General features: G+C 50.2%; 1 protein-coding gene across 1 annotated transcript in view; it reads right to left on the bottom strand.

The window, feature by feature from the left end:
- LOC116424940 (serine/threonine-protein phosphatase 4 regulatory subunit 1) overlaps positions 1 to 17,156 on the bottom strand; it is a 150,835-nt gene extending 133,679 nt beyond the window's left edge. Inside the window, exons 1-2 of the mRNA XM_076368890.1 lie at positions 17,081 to 17,156; positions 16,956 to 16,997 (exon numbers count right to left, since the gene is read on the bottom strand). Coding sequence (XP_076225005.1) covers positions 16,956 to 16,997; positions 17,081 to 17,087 — 49 coding nt within the window. The 5' untranslated portion in view covers positions 17,088 to 17,156. The remainder of the gene's footprint in view (positions 1 to 16,955; positions 16,998 to 17,080) is intronic.
- Positions 17,157 to 17,353: the final 197 nt, after the last annotated feature.

Below are 17,353 nucleotides of genomic sequence, written 5' to 3'. Positions count from 1 at the left end.
TTCGTCCTCCTGGCCCTTTTTCTTCTCTCTTTCCCTCGTCTTCGCTCGCCTCCTCTCGCTGAACCTCGTCCCACCGTCCTCCGGCCTCCGACCGCCCCCAACCCCCGTATACTCTCGGCCCCGCAGGCGTTTCATTAGCCGCGACGAGAACATTTGTTTTTGTCGATGTTTCGCGGCAGCTTGCCGCTTTTTATTTCTCTTTCTCCCGTTCCTCGTGCCTCTTTTCGCTACTTTTCACGCATCCACCCTAACGCGCACAGTGGGGGAAGGGCCGCGGAGGGTGGTCGAAGCGAGGCGCAAAAGACAACGAGAAAAACGCTCCGCGTACTTACGCGATTAACTGGTCGAGCTCGACGCTTGTTTATCGTCGTTCCGCTGTTACTCGCGTACGGGACCGCGCGTCGCGGAGATTACGCAATCGGCGGAGCGGCTCGACAAAGTGAAGTTCCATGTCGCGCCGTCTTCGCGCGAGAAACACGCGAACCGATCCGAGCAAATGACGATCGATTGGAAATAATAACGGGAAATCGGACGACTTTCAACAGTTTCCACTTTTAACGCTTACGAGACATTTAATTATTCGTTTAACGCCGAAGCAACGAGCAACGAAAATCTCACCTCGTCGGCCTCGCGAAGCAATCCATCGATCTCTTCATGTATCCACGTGACTCCAGACGTTGTCACAAAATAAACAATTTCCCGTTCGTTGTCGGTCGACGGTGGCGCACAATCACACAATTCATTAAACCGTCACGCGACAGTCCCGACGACCACAAGGATTCGAGAGTATCGTGGTCTCGCCACTGGTCACGGTCCCCGTATAGAAATTTCAACCGATCATCCCGGCTACGTGCGTTTCAACTCATTTCCCAACGATTTCCTCGGTCCCGTCCGTCGCCCATGGCTTTTCCGCGTTGCGAACGCTGGAAAATGGATACTGGCCGGCGAGATGGGTCCTTACGCCGGCATTTTACGACATCCTTCGAGCGAAACGGCCATGCGTGGCCGGCAAGATCCTCGCCGCCTTCTCCGCGTTTTACGTCTTCGACATCGACGCAGATCAAATGAAACCGCACGTTTTCCGTTGTTTTTCAACCGTGTCGCCTCGGCATTCTGCTTTTCGCGTGACTCGCGATCCGATACTCCACCCACGAACGAAGATCCTTCCAGTCGAACGAAATCCTCCTTCCGGTGACATTATTCAATCATTCGCCGAACCGGCTCCGATATTCCCGATTCGCCGTAGAGAAGACAGACGGAATTCGATGAAACCGGACCACCCGGTCGAACGACTTGCCGGCGCGGCGACGAAACATCACAAATTCCGCGGAGATCAAGGGGAAATCCACCCAGAGAGAGTCCACGCGAGCGAGCACGGCGTGTCCACCTCGAGGAAGAAGGTTCTTTCCACGTCCGATCAGCACGGCACTTTATCACTTATCCGACACCGTCCCTCGTGCACCGCGGATTCCCTCGATCGCAAACCGTTCGGCAGGGAGCAACGGCAGCGTACCGTCGAGGGCAGCACGACGATCCTCCGGGGCGCACGGCGGTCACCATCCTCGGTGCTCGTTCTCCACCGCCCCCCACGGGGGTGTATGGTACGACGGAGAAAAAAGGGAACGGGGCGCCACAGCGGGAACGCCTCGCCGAACTCCGGATCGTTGCTCGCGGTCCTCCGGGACCCGTCTTGTTTCGCTTCCGGGGGGGATGGCGGCGGTTGTCGATCGGCGTTCTCCGCGCGAAATCCAAGGGGGGCCGCGGGATCGAAAAGTTTTACGGGTTGAACGCGACTGGTCGACTGATAAATCCGAATTTAGCGTGGCGGCCTCACGTACACGCCGGGCTCTCGCCGGCTCCGTCAAAGGCATGATTGGTCTGCGTGTCGGTGCCCCCACCGCCCCCTCCACCGCCCACCAGGGGCGGACAGCGAGGGAGAGCGCCGTCGCCGTCTTTCGGGATCGACGGGGGCGCCACCGCGCGGCACCGACGCCGACGCCGACGCCGACGCCCGCCGCCGATCGATAGTCGCCCACCGTCGACGACGACGAGGACAACGACGCCGTCGTGCCCACGGACTCGGCTCTCAGCGTGGCTTGGCTTGGCTAGGCTCGGCTCGGCGTGGCGTGGCGTGGCGCGACCCGACGCGACGCGACGCGACGCGGCACGGCGCGGCGGCCCGACTTCGGTTTAGTCGTTCAGGTCTCGTGTTTCGCCGCGTTACACCGCACACCAAGCCTTTCCGAGCCGAAGCGAAGGGAGAGGCGAAATGAGCGAATTTGTCCGTTCATTTGATCTTTGTACGGTTTTGCATGTGGCGAGGATCTTGTATGGCATCGCGGGTAAAGGATCCGCCGAGCAGAGGAGATACGCCTCTACCTCTCTCCCCCTGCCCCTAGTACTTTATCTCTTTTTTTCCGACTCTGTCTCTTTGTTCCCGACGGTGAACGGGGTACATTCGGGATGAACGAACGAAAACCCGACCGGAGGGGATTCGTTCGTTTCCCGGTTGCGTTTCGGGAACACGCCGGTATCGCGGAGGCGTAGTATCTCCGGCGAGTGCAAACAAGTCGCGCGGGGTGTTCTCTGGGTGGATCGATATTTATACTTTTACGACCACGCCTATGATAGTCGGTATCGGGTCTAGCGCTCGGAGCTTGGTCGCCCTCGCGGAGGAACGTCCCTCGGACGTTTTCGTTGAGACTCGCGGTGGAAGGACCTTCTTTCGATGGGATATACGTTCCTTTTAACGAGAATCACGGCCGTGGACGCGACGTACGCGCGGGTTAAGGGCGGAGGGCGCTTCTCTCGTAACTCGCATGTAGGTACGTACGAGTCTCGCGCGTAATGTGAACCGGATGAAGAGGGTTGGGCGGGGTAGTGGGAAAGAGGGGAAGAGAGAAAGAGAGAGAGGCCAGGAAGAGAGCGAACGAGAGCGAAAAAACCGGAGGAAGCAGACCGTGCGGGACTAGGAAGGAAAAAAAAAGGAGGGCCGAGGAAGAGGGTTGATGGAGACGGGTGGAACGCCGCGCGTATACGCCAGGAAGGAAAAACAGATGTAGAGCAGCGCGAGACGGGGAAAAGACGAGCGACGCGAAAGAGAGGGACTGGTTAGGGGAATAAGGAGGATGGACACCACCGTCAGATAAGAAAAGTCATCACGGTCAGTGCGCGCGCCGAGCCAAGCCAGGCCACGCCACGCAACGCCAATCCACGCCGTCATTCATTGATTGCATCGTGGCGTGCGGTCTGCCGTGGCGAACGTACACTTTACGTCGCTAATGCGCACCGGATGAAAGGAGAAAGGGCCGAGGAAAGAGACGAACCGAGTAAAAAGCAAGGGAAAAATACATGGGCCGAGGAGAGGCCACGATGAAAACTACGAGGAAGACACGCTCTCTCGTCCGTGGCAGAGGGGGTCGAGCGTATTCGACCGCTTTCTGCTTCTTCGTCTACCATTTTCTCGAACCGCTCAGTGAAAACGGCCTCCGGCCACCCGATGAACGGTTATCGCGAAGAATTCGAGGCACGCGAGTCGAACGACCCGCCTTTAGGCAACTGGCCCCTACCCACTCCCGACCATCTCTTTGAAAATGAATGACAGAGATCATTTGGAACACGACACCAGGTGATTAGTATGTTTTTTGTTCGCGGATGTATGAATTAAATGTTACACTTGTAGGGGGGGGGGGGGAATGTTCAAAGTTTCCAGTAAATATTTTTCCATTACAAAATAATTAGGAATGAGGTAATCCATGAAGGGGAAGTCATCAAAGATTATAGTACAGAGGGTTAATTTGAGGCTAAGGAAGATTAATTGACCACTTTTAACCTTATCACCTTATCTAGAGATAAAACGCTCGAACAGTCGAACGAAACGGTTGCGAGAAAAAATTTCCTCCGCGTCTCGTTTTCGTTCCGTTCGTCGTGTAACGGAAATATCAGAGGTATTCTCGTTTACATGTCCCGCTCAATTTATATTCAGCGCGACATCCGCCGGTTTCGTAAATCGATTAAACGCCACTTCCGTTTGCAACTTTTTCATACTTCGTCGATATCGAGCCCAACAGCCTCGCGCGTTCGTTCTTTTCCAAGATCCCTCTTTTTCGTGGGCGAGCGTGTGCGGAGAAAGTATCGTTGATACGATCTCAAACGGAAAAATGAATGCGGGGCTCGAGATAAGTCATCACGGTCACCAGCGAAGCAACGTCACGGCACGCAGTCAGTCATTCATTGATTGTATCATAGAATAGTGAGCGTACGTCGCCGCGCAGTGCCGTAACACGGCGTGCACGTAAACTCGCGTGGCGTCATGAGCGGAAGAGAATTACTGGAGAAAGAGTGGGGCGGGAGGGAGGCGGGAAAAAAGTGTACCGAATACCCGGCATGCATCGGAGAGGAAATATCGCGAATCACTTTACAGAGCTCGATAGGGCATTGTGATATTCTGTATGCGAAAAAAAAGTCCATTACGGATTCGATTGGTCGCGCAACAAACGTTTTTATCCCCGCATTTATCATCCCGGTGTATTGCTACGAACGGCTCGGTAATGTTTCTGAGACGGAAAGAAATGGGCATCCGGATAAACGGGCGCCAAACGTAATTGTAAAGGAAAATATGAGGAAAAAACGAAAGTCATGGTTATGGAAACGTTTTGAAACGTGAGAGCAAACGAAGCCTCTAATCTAATCTGATACCATGTACGATGCGTTTGGTAACTTTTTAAATAGTGATCTTGGTAAGAGGCACGCTGACTGAGCAAATACGGTGTTCCGAGGAAGAGATATCGTGCGAGATTACTCTTCTATTCATAAATTTTTACTATTGCAAACAGCTAGAATACATATTGGAGTGTTGGAAACCTTGGACATTACGGGCGAATCGAGGGCGGAATTTTTTGTTTAATCGAATAGAATCTTTGAGGACTGCTTCTATTTCCTGTTGCAAGATTGGCCGTGTGCACACGGAGAAGAATTTCGAGGAAATTATCTCGGGTCAACAAATTTCATTATGGAAATGAAGAGACGTTAAAATCATTGGTTATCCAATGTATATTCAGATAGTACCGAAACAACAGTCGTTTAAAACACGATTCCACGTTTCAATATCCTAATATCGAATTCAATATGAATACAGGGATTATAATTTCCGTAAGAAACACACTGTGCAACATAAAAACTAGACAATCACAGATTGAAAGTTGCAAAGTTTTCAAGCACGATCGTCTGTGCTGGTGGACGTAACGAGACCGGCGATTCGTTGATCGCGGAGCTGGTTGACCGTTCAAGCGTCAGATGTGAATACGAAGAAGAAGAGAGGCGAAGAAAGAGGAGGAGAGAAGTAGGTCTAATTAAGAGACGTAAGTTTATTAAACTCCGGGCTTAAAATAGCGGGCGACACACTGCCCAGGAATGTAAGGACAGTCCGGTTTTATTGTCGGTCAGGCTCTAAGATTAATTCGCGGGGACTTTTCTAGCGTCGCCGTCAGGAAGCATTTGCGTCGAACCGAAAGGCGAGTTTGGGTAACCGGTTTCCGATCATCCGAAATACGTCGTGATTTCCGGTGGAACACGGCCGACCGACCGGCCGGCAGGCGGATTCATTCCGAAAAATTGGAGCGAGCGTGTCAGCCGGGCTGACGAAATGCATTTCCCGTCGGTGTAACGGACAGGTCGGTCAACCCGCGAAAAAAGGTGAGTAGGAGCGTAAAAGTAACGGCCGATCGATTACCGGCCGCGTCAGGAAATTTAGGTTAACCGAAGGACCGACGAGAAAACGGAATGGAACGAAAGCCGGACGTGGGACAGGCGAGAAGCTGTCCACCGATAAAAACGGAACCGGTGAACTCCAGGATGGATATTCGCGCAGGCCCTTTCTATTATTCAGACGTAGTCGTACTAGTTCCCCTACGCGGAGTAGATGATATTTCTGAAAACCGGGTCACAAATCCTCGATAGGTCGCCGAGCGTTTCAATAAATAATTCCCCTCCGTTCCGAGCGTAACCCGCGATCGCTCACCCAATTAACAGAACTCCGGAGCGTTTCCCTCCACGTCCGCCGCGCCGGGACCTGGCTTCGTCCGACATCCGAGAAAAAAAGAATCGGATATTACCCAATTATTTCGTAAGCCGCTGCCGTGTAATCGTGCGACAGCGAATGTACGCACGAGGACCCGTTGATTTTCCAGCTGCGAGCTAGAGAGCAACTCCGAGAGATTAGAGGCAGAAAGAGAGAGGAGATGACGACGACGACGATGAAGTGAAAAACGAAGACAAAGACGAAGACGAAGACGAAGACGAAGACGAAGACGAAGACGAAGACGAAGACGAAGACGAGGACGAGGACGAGGACGAAGACGAGGAAGAAGACAAAGACGAAGACGAAGACGAAGACGAAGACGAAGACGAAGACGAGGACGAGGACGAGGAAGAAGACAAAGACGGGGAGGAAGACGAGAATGAAGACGACGACGAAGACAAAGACAAAGACAAAGACAAAGACAAAGACAAAGACAAAGACAAAGACAAAGACAAAGACGAAGACGAAGACGAAGACGAAGACGAGGACGCCGACGACAACGCCGACGACCACGAGGGTCAGGATTAAATATAACCACGGCTCGAGCTATTTATACAGATTAACTTGTTGGCGAGATAACGAAGGAGGAGATGAAGACAACGGCGCTAAATTGTCGCAACAATTGCGCGGGAACCGGCGCATTCCAGGGACGAAATTTCTCGAGCGCGCTTCGAGCTTTGACCTCGATCCCGTCTGCTCTGTCGTCACTTGCCACCGATTAATCGCCCGAGAAAAAGCTTTACAAACACGCGAAACGTCGTTCGAGCAGCGCCGCGTCGATCGGGCCTCTGGTCCCCGCAGACGACAGTGTCGCATTTATTTCCGTGTACCGAAATTAACTCACCCGCGGATTTCCCGTGTGCCGGATTTGAGATGAGTAGTATATCCGTTAACCTTTTAGGTACGGCGTGACTAGCCGCGAAACTATACCTCCGTACGGCAAGGTTTCACGCGGTCTACATATCATAAATGTAGTATGACTGCGATTTGAAATTGATAGAATTTTTCACTGTGTGCTCATAACAGATTAGACTATAATGTGCACAACTATCGATGACATAGCAAGAATTGTGCCGCTATAGTGGCGTACCATTCAAAAATATGATACACAGGAAAACCACTATAATGGCATACAGTAGCTAAAAGGTTAAAAGAGCAACGTATTGTCACGAGTAGGCATATATAAATATAAAAAGAAGGGAATTAAATCATTTCTCTAGAACTGTGCAGCAAAACCAGTCGTCTATCGAAATATACGGAAATAATGAACTAAAAGGTAAGGAATCGATGAAACGCAAGAAACAAATTACGAAGAAAACGAATATTCGAGATGATAATACCCCGATTCTGTGGGAAACGAAACGTAAGATCCGAAACCGAATTTTTTCCACAGAGTCCGCACCGTGGACGCGATAGTGACGGTTCCAGATGGGCGAGCGGTAATCAAGGATTACCCAACATAGCGGAATAATTTCATTATCGTGGAACGACGGTGGCTGGATGCCCGAGCCCGCGCGCGCTCTCGCTCGCGGCTGACGATACGAATTCTCCTGGGGGAACGTCGGAGGCGTCTGGAATTTTATTTACACTACGCACCCACATGTGGAATGCATATACACGTAGCGCGACACACTGACGACACGTGCCCAAAAAAGAGGTGAAGAATGCCAAGCTCGTCCATTGAGAAGCTACTTTCCACATTTACACGCGGTGCCTAATCGGACGACCGGCTCCGAAAGAAGAAAAGGGAGACAAAAGGCGAGTCGTGTCGTGTCGCGTCGCGTCGCGTTGCGTCGAGACGAGTCGAGTCGTGTCGAGTCGAGTTTGAGTCGAGTTTGATTCAAGTCGTGTGCGTCCCCCGTGGCACCGAGTAGATGAGGCGGCGCTCGTGTACTCGTCGAGAGGAAACGAGGTAAGAAAGAGAAAATGGTGAGAGAGAGGAAAAAGTAAGCGAGCACGCGAGTAAGAGAGACCTGAAAGAAGCAGAAAAGCGAGGGTGACGAGGAGAAAGGTGTTTCGACACATCCTTGGTCGTTATCTTGTCCCTCCGCTCGCCCCTGGAAGGCATTTGATAACACGCCAGCTGTACACGGCTCTACGTACGCGGCAACCACCGGTACTTTTACGTTGCATTCACGACGCCCGTCCATTCTGCCCCGTCCGGGTTTGATTAATGGGAAGCATCGAGCGCGCGGTTCTTTCAATAAACCTCGCGTTATCGGCCGGACACCTCTCCTTCTCTATTCGGCCGCCGCTCGTCCCTTCACCGATTTCGTTTCTCCGGCACGCTCGCCCGATACCGGGATCGACGTACCGCGAGTCGTACGTGAGCCTCCGGTTCCCTCGCGCCACGCGAAAGTCACGTATACGGTAATAATTATGCGACCTGGTATCGGTAACCAGACACTCGAATGACGAAACGGCGGAACGCGACGAAGGACGGTGGATATCGGGCGCAGACGCTCCGTCGAGTAAACTTCCGCTTTCGGGCTTGAAGATAAAGGATTCCAGGGATACGTGGATAATGGCGATTCTGGTTCCTTCTTGAAGGAAATGTGCATTCACTGTGTATTTGAATCAGAGTATGTTGAATATTATTTTCTAATCTTGGGTGATTTGGGAATTGAGATTGTAAGTAGAATTTTGTTTCGTTACGGATTTAATGGTGTAAGCTAACGTGCATTGCATTTGAACAGTGGTTTCTTGGTTCGAGGTTTAAAGCTTTCATGACCTTGCACAAGAATATGCAATAGGCCGCGGGCGTTATACGGTCTTCACTGTTAAGGTTTCCGAGTGTAAACCGCGTCCTTTTGGCGAAACTATCGCAACGTGTTGCAACTATCGCCGTTGATGTTATACCATTCATGCTACAAAAATGTTGAGGCAGTTTTTCCGAAAGGTCATGCTTTGCATACGAAAGCTTCAATAATGAGAAGAATAAAAGTTTCCTTGCGCAATACGGAATCAGAACGGTACGCTCGAAATGGATTTCCTAGAACATGCGTGCAGCAGGAACATGTGCTGCATTTACAAATTTCAAAGTGCGATTACCAACGTCGATGCAAATAAACATTCTGTCCGAGTCTTTCGTATGTAATTTAGAATAACGTTAAAACGGAGGGATTGATGATGCAAACAGCACTGTAATAAATACTAATTATTCCGATGACTAAACCACAGGACAACCTATACTAAAGCAGTGAAACAGCCACATTGACTCAGGATAAATACACTCATTCGACAACTTCTTAGAAACAATTGTTTGGTCACGATAATTCATAACATGACAAGTTGTACGTTGGATTGCGCATAGTTCAACTATTTCCGAAGCATGTTTCATTGTTCAGCCACGCGGTTCTACAAAGATGGTCTCTCGGCGATCAACATGCTAATTAAATGTATTGGACGCCAATACCACAAAAAAAAGGACGCAGGGGGTAATGGGCAATCGAATAACTCCCAAACCCAGGACCGCGACGACAAAAGAAGACGCACCTGAACGACACCGCGGCGTTGTAAACGGTTCTCGAGAATCGTTAGCCAGTTTGCGTGAGACAGGTAGAAACTGGAGATTCCTGCGGTGAAAGGGATCGAGGTTAGAAGCGATACAGAAAATGAATGTCGCCGCCACCTCTCACGGATTTACAGGACTCGACGGTTTCAGTCAGATAAAGGCTGGGCTGTATACCTTTGATCCGTGTCCCTTTGAAGGGCGACTGAATGGACGGAGGGTGGGGTGGCACTTCAGTTTCACAGTGGTTGTCCCAGTGCCCTTGTATGCGGTAGAAAAATTAGCTAGATTGTTTTTTTCCTCTCGTTCCCTCTCAGCCACCACCACCCCCGACCGCCGGCGCTCTGTCCAAAAGCGAACGAAGGGCCGCGGGTTTTTCATCAAACGTTGGGCCAAGGCCGGGAGTTATCGGAGGAACGGTATAAATGGTGGATGAGGACAGGGGCAAAGAGAGGGGAAACGGCGAGAGTTTACATCGAGCTTTTCCGTTTCCCGTGAAATCCATCGATCCCTCCTCGAACGAGTTTTCTAACCCAATCAAAACTTCTCCCGGTGTCCTGATAGACTCTCCTCAAAGGGTTATCTCGATATTTTCCGATCAAAAAAGACACGCGACGCGTCCGCGCTGCGGTGGCCCGCGGAACGCGAGGAGGCTCGCGCGCGGGACGGTCGCTCGCGGAAAAGTCGGTGAACAAGAAAATCCTGTCGGTCATGGCGGTTCGCCATCTATGTCCCGCGGAAGATTCGAGCTGTGCGCACGTTTAAGGGAAAATCTCGCCGGCCGTTACCGATACCTCGAAACAATGCCTGGGAACGGGTACGCGAAAGAAGCGAGCAGCATCGCGGGTACGTCATCGAGGATGTCGCATCCTTCTCGGAGGTCGGCCCACGTGATGGAACGCGGAAGCGTCCGACCGTGAATCGCGCCGCTGTTCCCCAGGCCAAGCGTTTTTCTCGACGTCGCGTTTCTGCGATTTCCTGCGATTTTTACGGTTTCTTCGAAACCGTACGCGACGCCGCGGATTCGCGGCAAAAACCGCGCGCGCCGGTCGCTCGCGCTTCCGGGGGCGAGATCGGATCGAACCGCGGGCCGGCGTCGTACCCGCGATTCGTTCCGATCGATAAATCCGGCAAGGGAGCGGCGAGCTTTTTACGCGGGGTCTCTTCGTGGGTTCGATCGGCGGGACACCGTCAGGCTCGTTTATCGAATTCGATGCTCGTCGCGGGTAAACGTTTTTAATTAGCCGCCGACCCGAGGAAGAGGGACGCGACGAGTAACCGGGAAACCGGAGAAAAGGAGGGAAAAGTTCGACTCGTTATCCGGTACGATAAGAGCCAGGGGTTTAGAGGGGAGGCGAGTTGGAGCCGATGGAGAAAGGAAATCGATACGGAAGAGGAGAGAAGAGAGAGAAGGAGACGGAGATGGAGAAAAAGGGAACGAGACGGAGATAGAAAGGTCGAGGATGAAAGTAAAGAGAGGGAAAGAAGGAGAGAGGTGAACGGATAGAGAGAAGAAGCAGACACCCGCGCTCGTTTCTCCTTGCTCTTTAGTCACGGCCCCGTCTTTATGAATGGGTTCGCTCGTGGCTTACGAGGAATCGTACTATCTCTACTACTGCTACTTTCTCGCGCTCTCTCTCTTTCTCTCTCTCCCTTTCTCTCCCCTTCTCTCTCTCCTTCTCTTTTTCCTCTAACGGGGTGTCAGACACCGTCCTTCTCGGAGGGAGGGTTACTGCAAACCCTTACACAGAGCCAGCGACAATGGAAGGCGGCCTGCGAATCGATCGTATTACCTCGCAACCGCCACCGCGTCCGGCGTCGTCGTCGTCACTGCTGGCGTTTTTCTTTCTTTTTTCGTCTTTCTTCTTTAGAAAGAAGATAGTGACAGTTACGAAACGGAAAAAATACTGCGGAGACTCGGTGGTAGAACTGGATCCCAACCCGAACGATACGAAAATTCATCCCCGTCCTGTATTTTTATCGGTGTTTCAGTCGTCGATTCGACGAACAATTGACGGTCAGTGAGAAACAACAAACAGAGGATCGATATCTAAGATCTTCGGAGATGTTCGAAACGATCTGTTCGGAATCGCCATTCCCGTTCTTTCACGTGACCGGAATATATCGGGGCGCGGACGTGCTACCCCCGACAGGGCGCGGCTGATTCTCGATTGCGCTTCCATCGCGACGGAGACGCGAAGGAAGAAGCGAAGACGCTTCGGAGAAGGGTCGAAGACCGAGGAGCAGACGGCGACGGGGGGTGGTGACATCAGGCAGCGGAGAACGGTTAAAGACGAGGGCTGCTTTCGTCGTTCGTGCCATGGACCTATTTTCGATGTCGAACGTTTTCGAGTTTCGGACTAAAATTTTTGAGCCTCTGCTGGGCCTCTAACGCGGCCTGGCACAGCGGAAAAAGGGACGGGGAACAACGTTCACGCGCGCACGAACGCGAAGGAGAATAAGAAGCCGAGGGGGCACGAGAGAAGAGGAGGTCCGCTTGTTGCGAGCGGAGACGAGGGAGGTCTCAATGGTATTCGAGGAATGTCATGTAATAATCGGGCCGCCATTCGAGCGTCTGTTTCGACGACAGGCGGCGCCACCGCTCGGCTCAGCTCGTCTTCGGATGTTGGGACGCTTCGGGGTAAAACTTATAGGCTCGTCTCGAGCTCGAGCAATCGTCCGATAACTAACTCCACAGGGATGAATTGGGTCGAGATCTTTACGATATTGGATGATTTTGTAATCGTCTTGTTCCCTTAACAGCCAGTAGCCAAACAATCGTCGCAACTTATTGGACCGGAGGAACGATGGCGGCGGCCTCGGGACCGAAACGTGTCGGGCTAGTTTCTTTGGCCGATGATTAGCACTTGGGAAAGTACACTTGAAAATGTTTCGTGTACTTAAGCCTGGCGACCAGTTCGGAATGTACAAAAAGATCAACCAGAATTGTCGGTCCAAGCGCCACAATGGGCTAAACGTTTTCTACTACCCCCCTTCGAAATTAGCCGAGGCGGCCGATTTACAACACCCCGAGAACTAGTACCGTCACGGTCGCAGGAATCAGAATAATAACGGGAGGATCGTTAACGAGATGCAGCATCTTCGACTGAAGACCATCAGGAGGATATTCCTGTCTCTCGGTGACCTTTGACTACAGGCTCTCTCGTCTGAGAGGAGCGCAGTAGAGGGAAAGAGAAACGGAGGGGTACGCAGGGCACTTGAGGGCAGAGACAGGTCGGTGCCGGCACGGACGCGTATCGTTCGCCGCATCCGGTCTTGGGATTCGATTCACGCGAGCCCGGAGAATGTGCTCTCGTAGCCTCGAATGCGAATTTAATAAAGAGAATAAATCATTTTAATGTAACGCGCCGGCACGTTGCTGCGGAACGAAGGGGTGACGAAGCTAAGGGGGTAGAGAAATTCAACGGCGCGGGGCGGTTAGCGAGTACAGCGGCGGAGGGGAGGGAGGGGGTTGGAGAACGGTAGGAAAAAAAACCGGTATTTTTGCGTCGAGCACGAAGGGGTGCATTTCGTTGCGATTATAAAAGCCGGGCAACCCCCGATGTGTCTAGACGACGTGGCCTCCTATCAAAAACAGACCACCGAACTGAAAAGGCTGAAAGGGCAAGGAACTCCTCACAATGCCAAGAAATTAAAGTTTCTCTGTATATCCACCTATACTCGTCCTATGCCTCTTCCTCTCCCATATTCCCTCTTTCTTTCTATCTTTCTTTCTTTCTTCCTTTTTTTACCCTCCATCCGTCTTCGCTACTCCTATCCTCTCGCCCCTCGTCGATCGTCGACGTCGCGTACAGGAGATGAGAGAAGAGGAGGAGGAGCAAGGGAAAAAAGAAGGGAAGAAGGAGAGAAAAAGATCACTTTGCCGATAAACGCAAACAGAACGGGGAGCAACGTACGCGCAAGTTAAAGAGACGGGGCTGCTGCTCTCTTTTCTTCGCGGCGAACGTTTTCGCAAAGGACTCGCAGGACTCGTAACCTGTTGGAGTCCGATCGATCGCCTCTGCACCGATGATTCGCGAAACGGTACCCCGTGATCACGAGATCCCGTAAACATTGTACTAATCGAATGTACTTCGAGTATTTATACTAATGGATTCGAAGGTTAACGCGAAGCTGGTAGGAAGATTGATCTTCAATGCTTCGACGCCAACCCCCAATATTAAATAATAATTTTCAAGGGAGGTACGTTTATATACTTTTTAGAGACATTCTTTGCGCCCTCTGTTGAGGTCCAAATGGCCCAGACAATTCCATCCACGATACATAACTCGCGAAGTGCCGAATAAAGTGCGTTTTCCCTTTCTACGGTACTTTAAGAACGCAAGTCCGCCGATATTAATACTGTCCTATCAAGGGTGAATAAATTACTTCTGCGTCTGCGCAACCGTTCAGGATTGGAAAGTGATTAATTTTCGTTTTTCTCGAACGGACAGAAATCGGCGTGGCAGATGTTTATCAGCGACCTCGCGTAGGTTCCTTTTACGTGAGTAATCCTTTACGATTCATGGCTCGCGTATCCTATTTGATGACGTGCAAAAGCAGCACGTGACGCACCGCTTCCTGATTCATACTTCCGACTCGACTGGATTCGATTCGACTCGGAACGACCGGCGATTTATCGCGTATAGAATATACCTTTTATGAGTTACACGATCTTACATAATTTCAACCGATCTCTATCCCATCCTCTCACCGAAAGGACCAACCGTTCATTGTACTGAAAAGACAGTAGTTTAACCCTGCCCAGGCAAGACACGTTGACCGCATCGAAATCGGTAAAAACGAGAATTTCAATAAATAGAACTATTTCGGCGTATTAAGCATTCCTCACTCTTAAGAATTTGCTTAAAACCTTATAGGGAAACATTCAGCGAAATCTTAGTAATGTGTATATTTCGACATAATAGTACGCAGAGGGTTAAAGCCGATTTATGCGAAAACCAACGATACAGAGTCTTGCGTCAATTGCTCTGTCGGTGAGAAAGCTTCGATAAAATTTTCGGAGTCCAACATATGGCCGCGGGAGCCACGTAAACGATAATAATCAGTTGCGATTATGCAAATTATTCGGTGACGCTGTGACAGCTAGCGGGCCGGACGTTTCTGGGGTATCAATGAATCGTTCTTTTGATTCGCGCAACAATAGCGACGTATTTACCGCTCGCACAGCAATCCTTGATCGGCTACAAAGAAGTCCTAGCCTCGCGGGGACAATTTCAGCAGATTGGATTCGTTCTATTGCGGAACTCGTTGATTATAAACATCGCACGGCGAACGTTATTATTACCGATAGTGTGTGACGCATTGAATTGTGACTCGTCAGTTTCAATCGGAACGTGTTGAGCGTATACTATTATCGGGGTGAACGAAAACGATAAGTCGAGAATAACTCGGGAACAGGAGAAAAACCGAGAGAGCACGACTAATGATTCGAAGTCAATGCATAAAGCGATTGTACGAATGAACACTTGGTTATAGGATCTAAATATCAGACGAGGAACGTGAATTGGTCTCGAACGCTAATTCAGAGCACTATAGTCGCATTAATCTCCATTCCAGTGTGTAATTTTTGATCCTTTGAAAATCTTAAATTACATAAATCAATTGTATAATTCCTTCGCGTGCGTTGACTCGACGCATGGATACAAATCCACAACAGAAACGAGAACACATAAAACAGTAGCGGAACGTATATCGTTAATCTCGATCAGGGTGAAAAATAAAATAAAAATTGCAATCAGGTTTCGTTAAACTGTTTATTTCATTAATCCTTTCAGTAAAATCCGCAGTTGAATTGATACACAGAATTACATTTAACATGTTTGGGGAAGGATTGTAACGAAAGGAAACGGGGGAACAAAACTGAACTGAAATCATGGGCCAATTGTAACTGACGAGCACGGTATTCGCTTTTGAAACCGTTGCGATTTAAATTGCGCGCCATTGCCACGGGAATCAAAGGGCAGAGTACCCAATGTTTTTCTATCTGGCCACGATGGAAAATATAAGCGAGCCAAGCTGATAAACGACCTCTGGAATGTTAGATAAAACCGACTAGGGCCAACTATGGGTTAGTTAGCAGCAACAGTTGGTGTGGGTGTTTGTGTGCGCGGAATCAAGAAAGAAAGGTTGATGCCCTGCATAGGTGAAACGATGGCTTTATCAATCCCGCAGGGTCCAATGTGAATCGATAACAAGTATACTTTTTCTGTTCACGCGTGGACCTAATATCTATCTATAAAATAGACCTAGATAAATCGATCAATGATCGAATAGCATATACCATACGATGGTACATTGCCGCTGTCGTTAAGTTTCCTTAGGATCATCGAATGTTTCCGCAAAAATCTGTATCGGGAGCTGACAATCAGATTCCGTTTTGTGTACGACAGATGGCACTAGTAAATAAATGGAAGCAGAAAGATCAGTAACCCCGATGGGGGAATAACCGCGCATTAACTCTTTGTTTACTTGAACCCTCTGGAATACTTTCACTCCGGCCGATTTAATCGGTTTTACGTTTCTGCGCGTGGTTTCCATACACACCGTTAAGGCGAGGATCCGGACGTAACGGAACAATGGTTGAAAATCGTTCTTTCTATTAACCGTCGAAACGAACGTTTCGAAAGAATCCGCATCATGAAAATGTCCCGAATGTTAACGATACTCGAGACAATGGTACGATTGCACAAGTTAGGAATATTAAGAGTCGAATCGATTCGTATGCCGTCGTATTGGTATCGATATACGTTGACAAGGGTCCAAGCGGAGGTTTTGTGTTAGTATGATAATGGTATTCGTTAACAGTGACGGTCAATTATAAGTCGCGGATGAGACAGGGTGAGGGTCCGGGGTAAACGTGTAGACGAAATTCGCGGAGAACGGCGAAGAAAGAGGAACAATGCGTGAAGACGCAAAGCGACCGCGTGCCCTTTTTCTGTTTTCTTCCTTTTTTTTTCAAGCTGCGGTCGAGGTAAACACAGCACGGCACGTTTCGTGGCGCCCCCTAACTGATAAAACGCCATCGAAGCACTCTCGTGTCTCTCGCTCGCGCATGTGAGAATCACGGCGTGACATACGGCTCGCAGTCAAACTGAAACGTGACACCCGTTCAAAGGTGTCGGAACTACGCTGTCAAGGATGGTATTGAAGTCGATAAGCCGATATAACCTCAAAAGTGAACGAGATAACGCGTACTTAAAGGAGCGTGAGTTTACGACCACGCCACCGCCACGCACGCTAGACACTGGCATGCTTCGATGGTGGGGCCACCGTGCCGAACGGCCGACCCCTTCCGCGAACAGTTAGAAACTACCAAAAATGTATTTCCGTGTCAGTACTCACCATCGTCTGAGTTGACCTGGTCTTTGTGGATGTCGGACATATCTGAAACCCACAAACACCACGGGTTAGCTGAAAATCCCTCGTGTTTTCGGGCAGCCTCGTTCGATCCACAGGCACTCACTCACCCGCCATGTTGTAACAAACTGCAACGCGCCCCTGTGGCCACGCGTTTAACTTTCCCGTATCGAGAGATCGTTTCCTTAACACTGCCCGCGACGATATCGATATTGCCAATTTTAATTCTCGTTTCAACGATTTTTTGAATTGCGACCACCAGACGGACAGTTGCGCGAAATCGTCTGTATTTAATTAATACGGAAATTACTATGGGAGAAGCGGGAACGGTGTTAATAATGTGATTTAAAAACTTGTTACAATATAGAAATATTGCGTGAAGT

Source organism: Nomia melanderi, chromosome 7 (genome assembly GCF_051020985.1).
Source record: "Nomia melanderi isolate GNS246 chromosome 7, iyNomMela1, whole genome shotgun sequence".
NCBI lineage: Eukaryota > Metazoa > Arthropoda > Insecta > Hymenoptera > Halictidae > Nomia > Nomia melanderi.
This window is presented reverse-complemented; position numbering and strand designations above follow the sequence as displayed.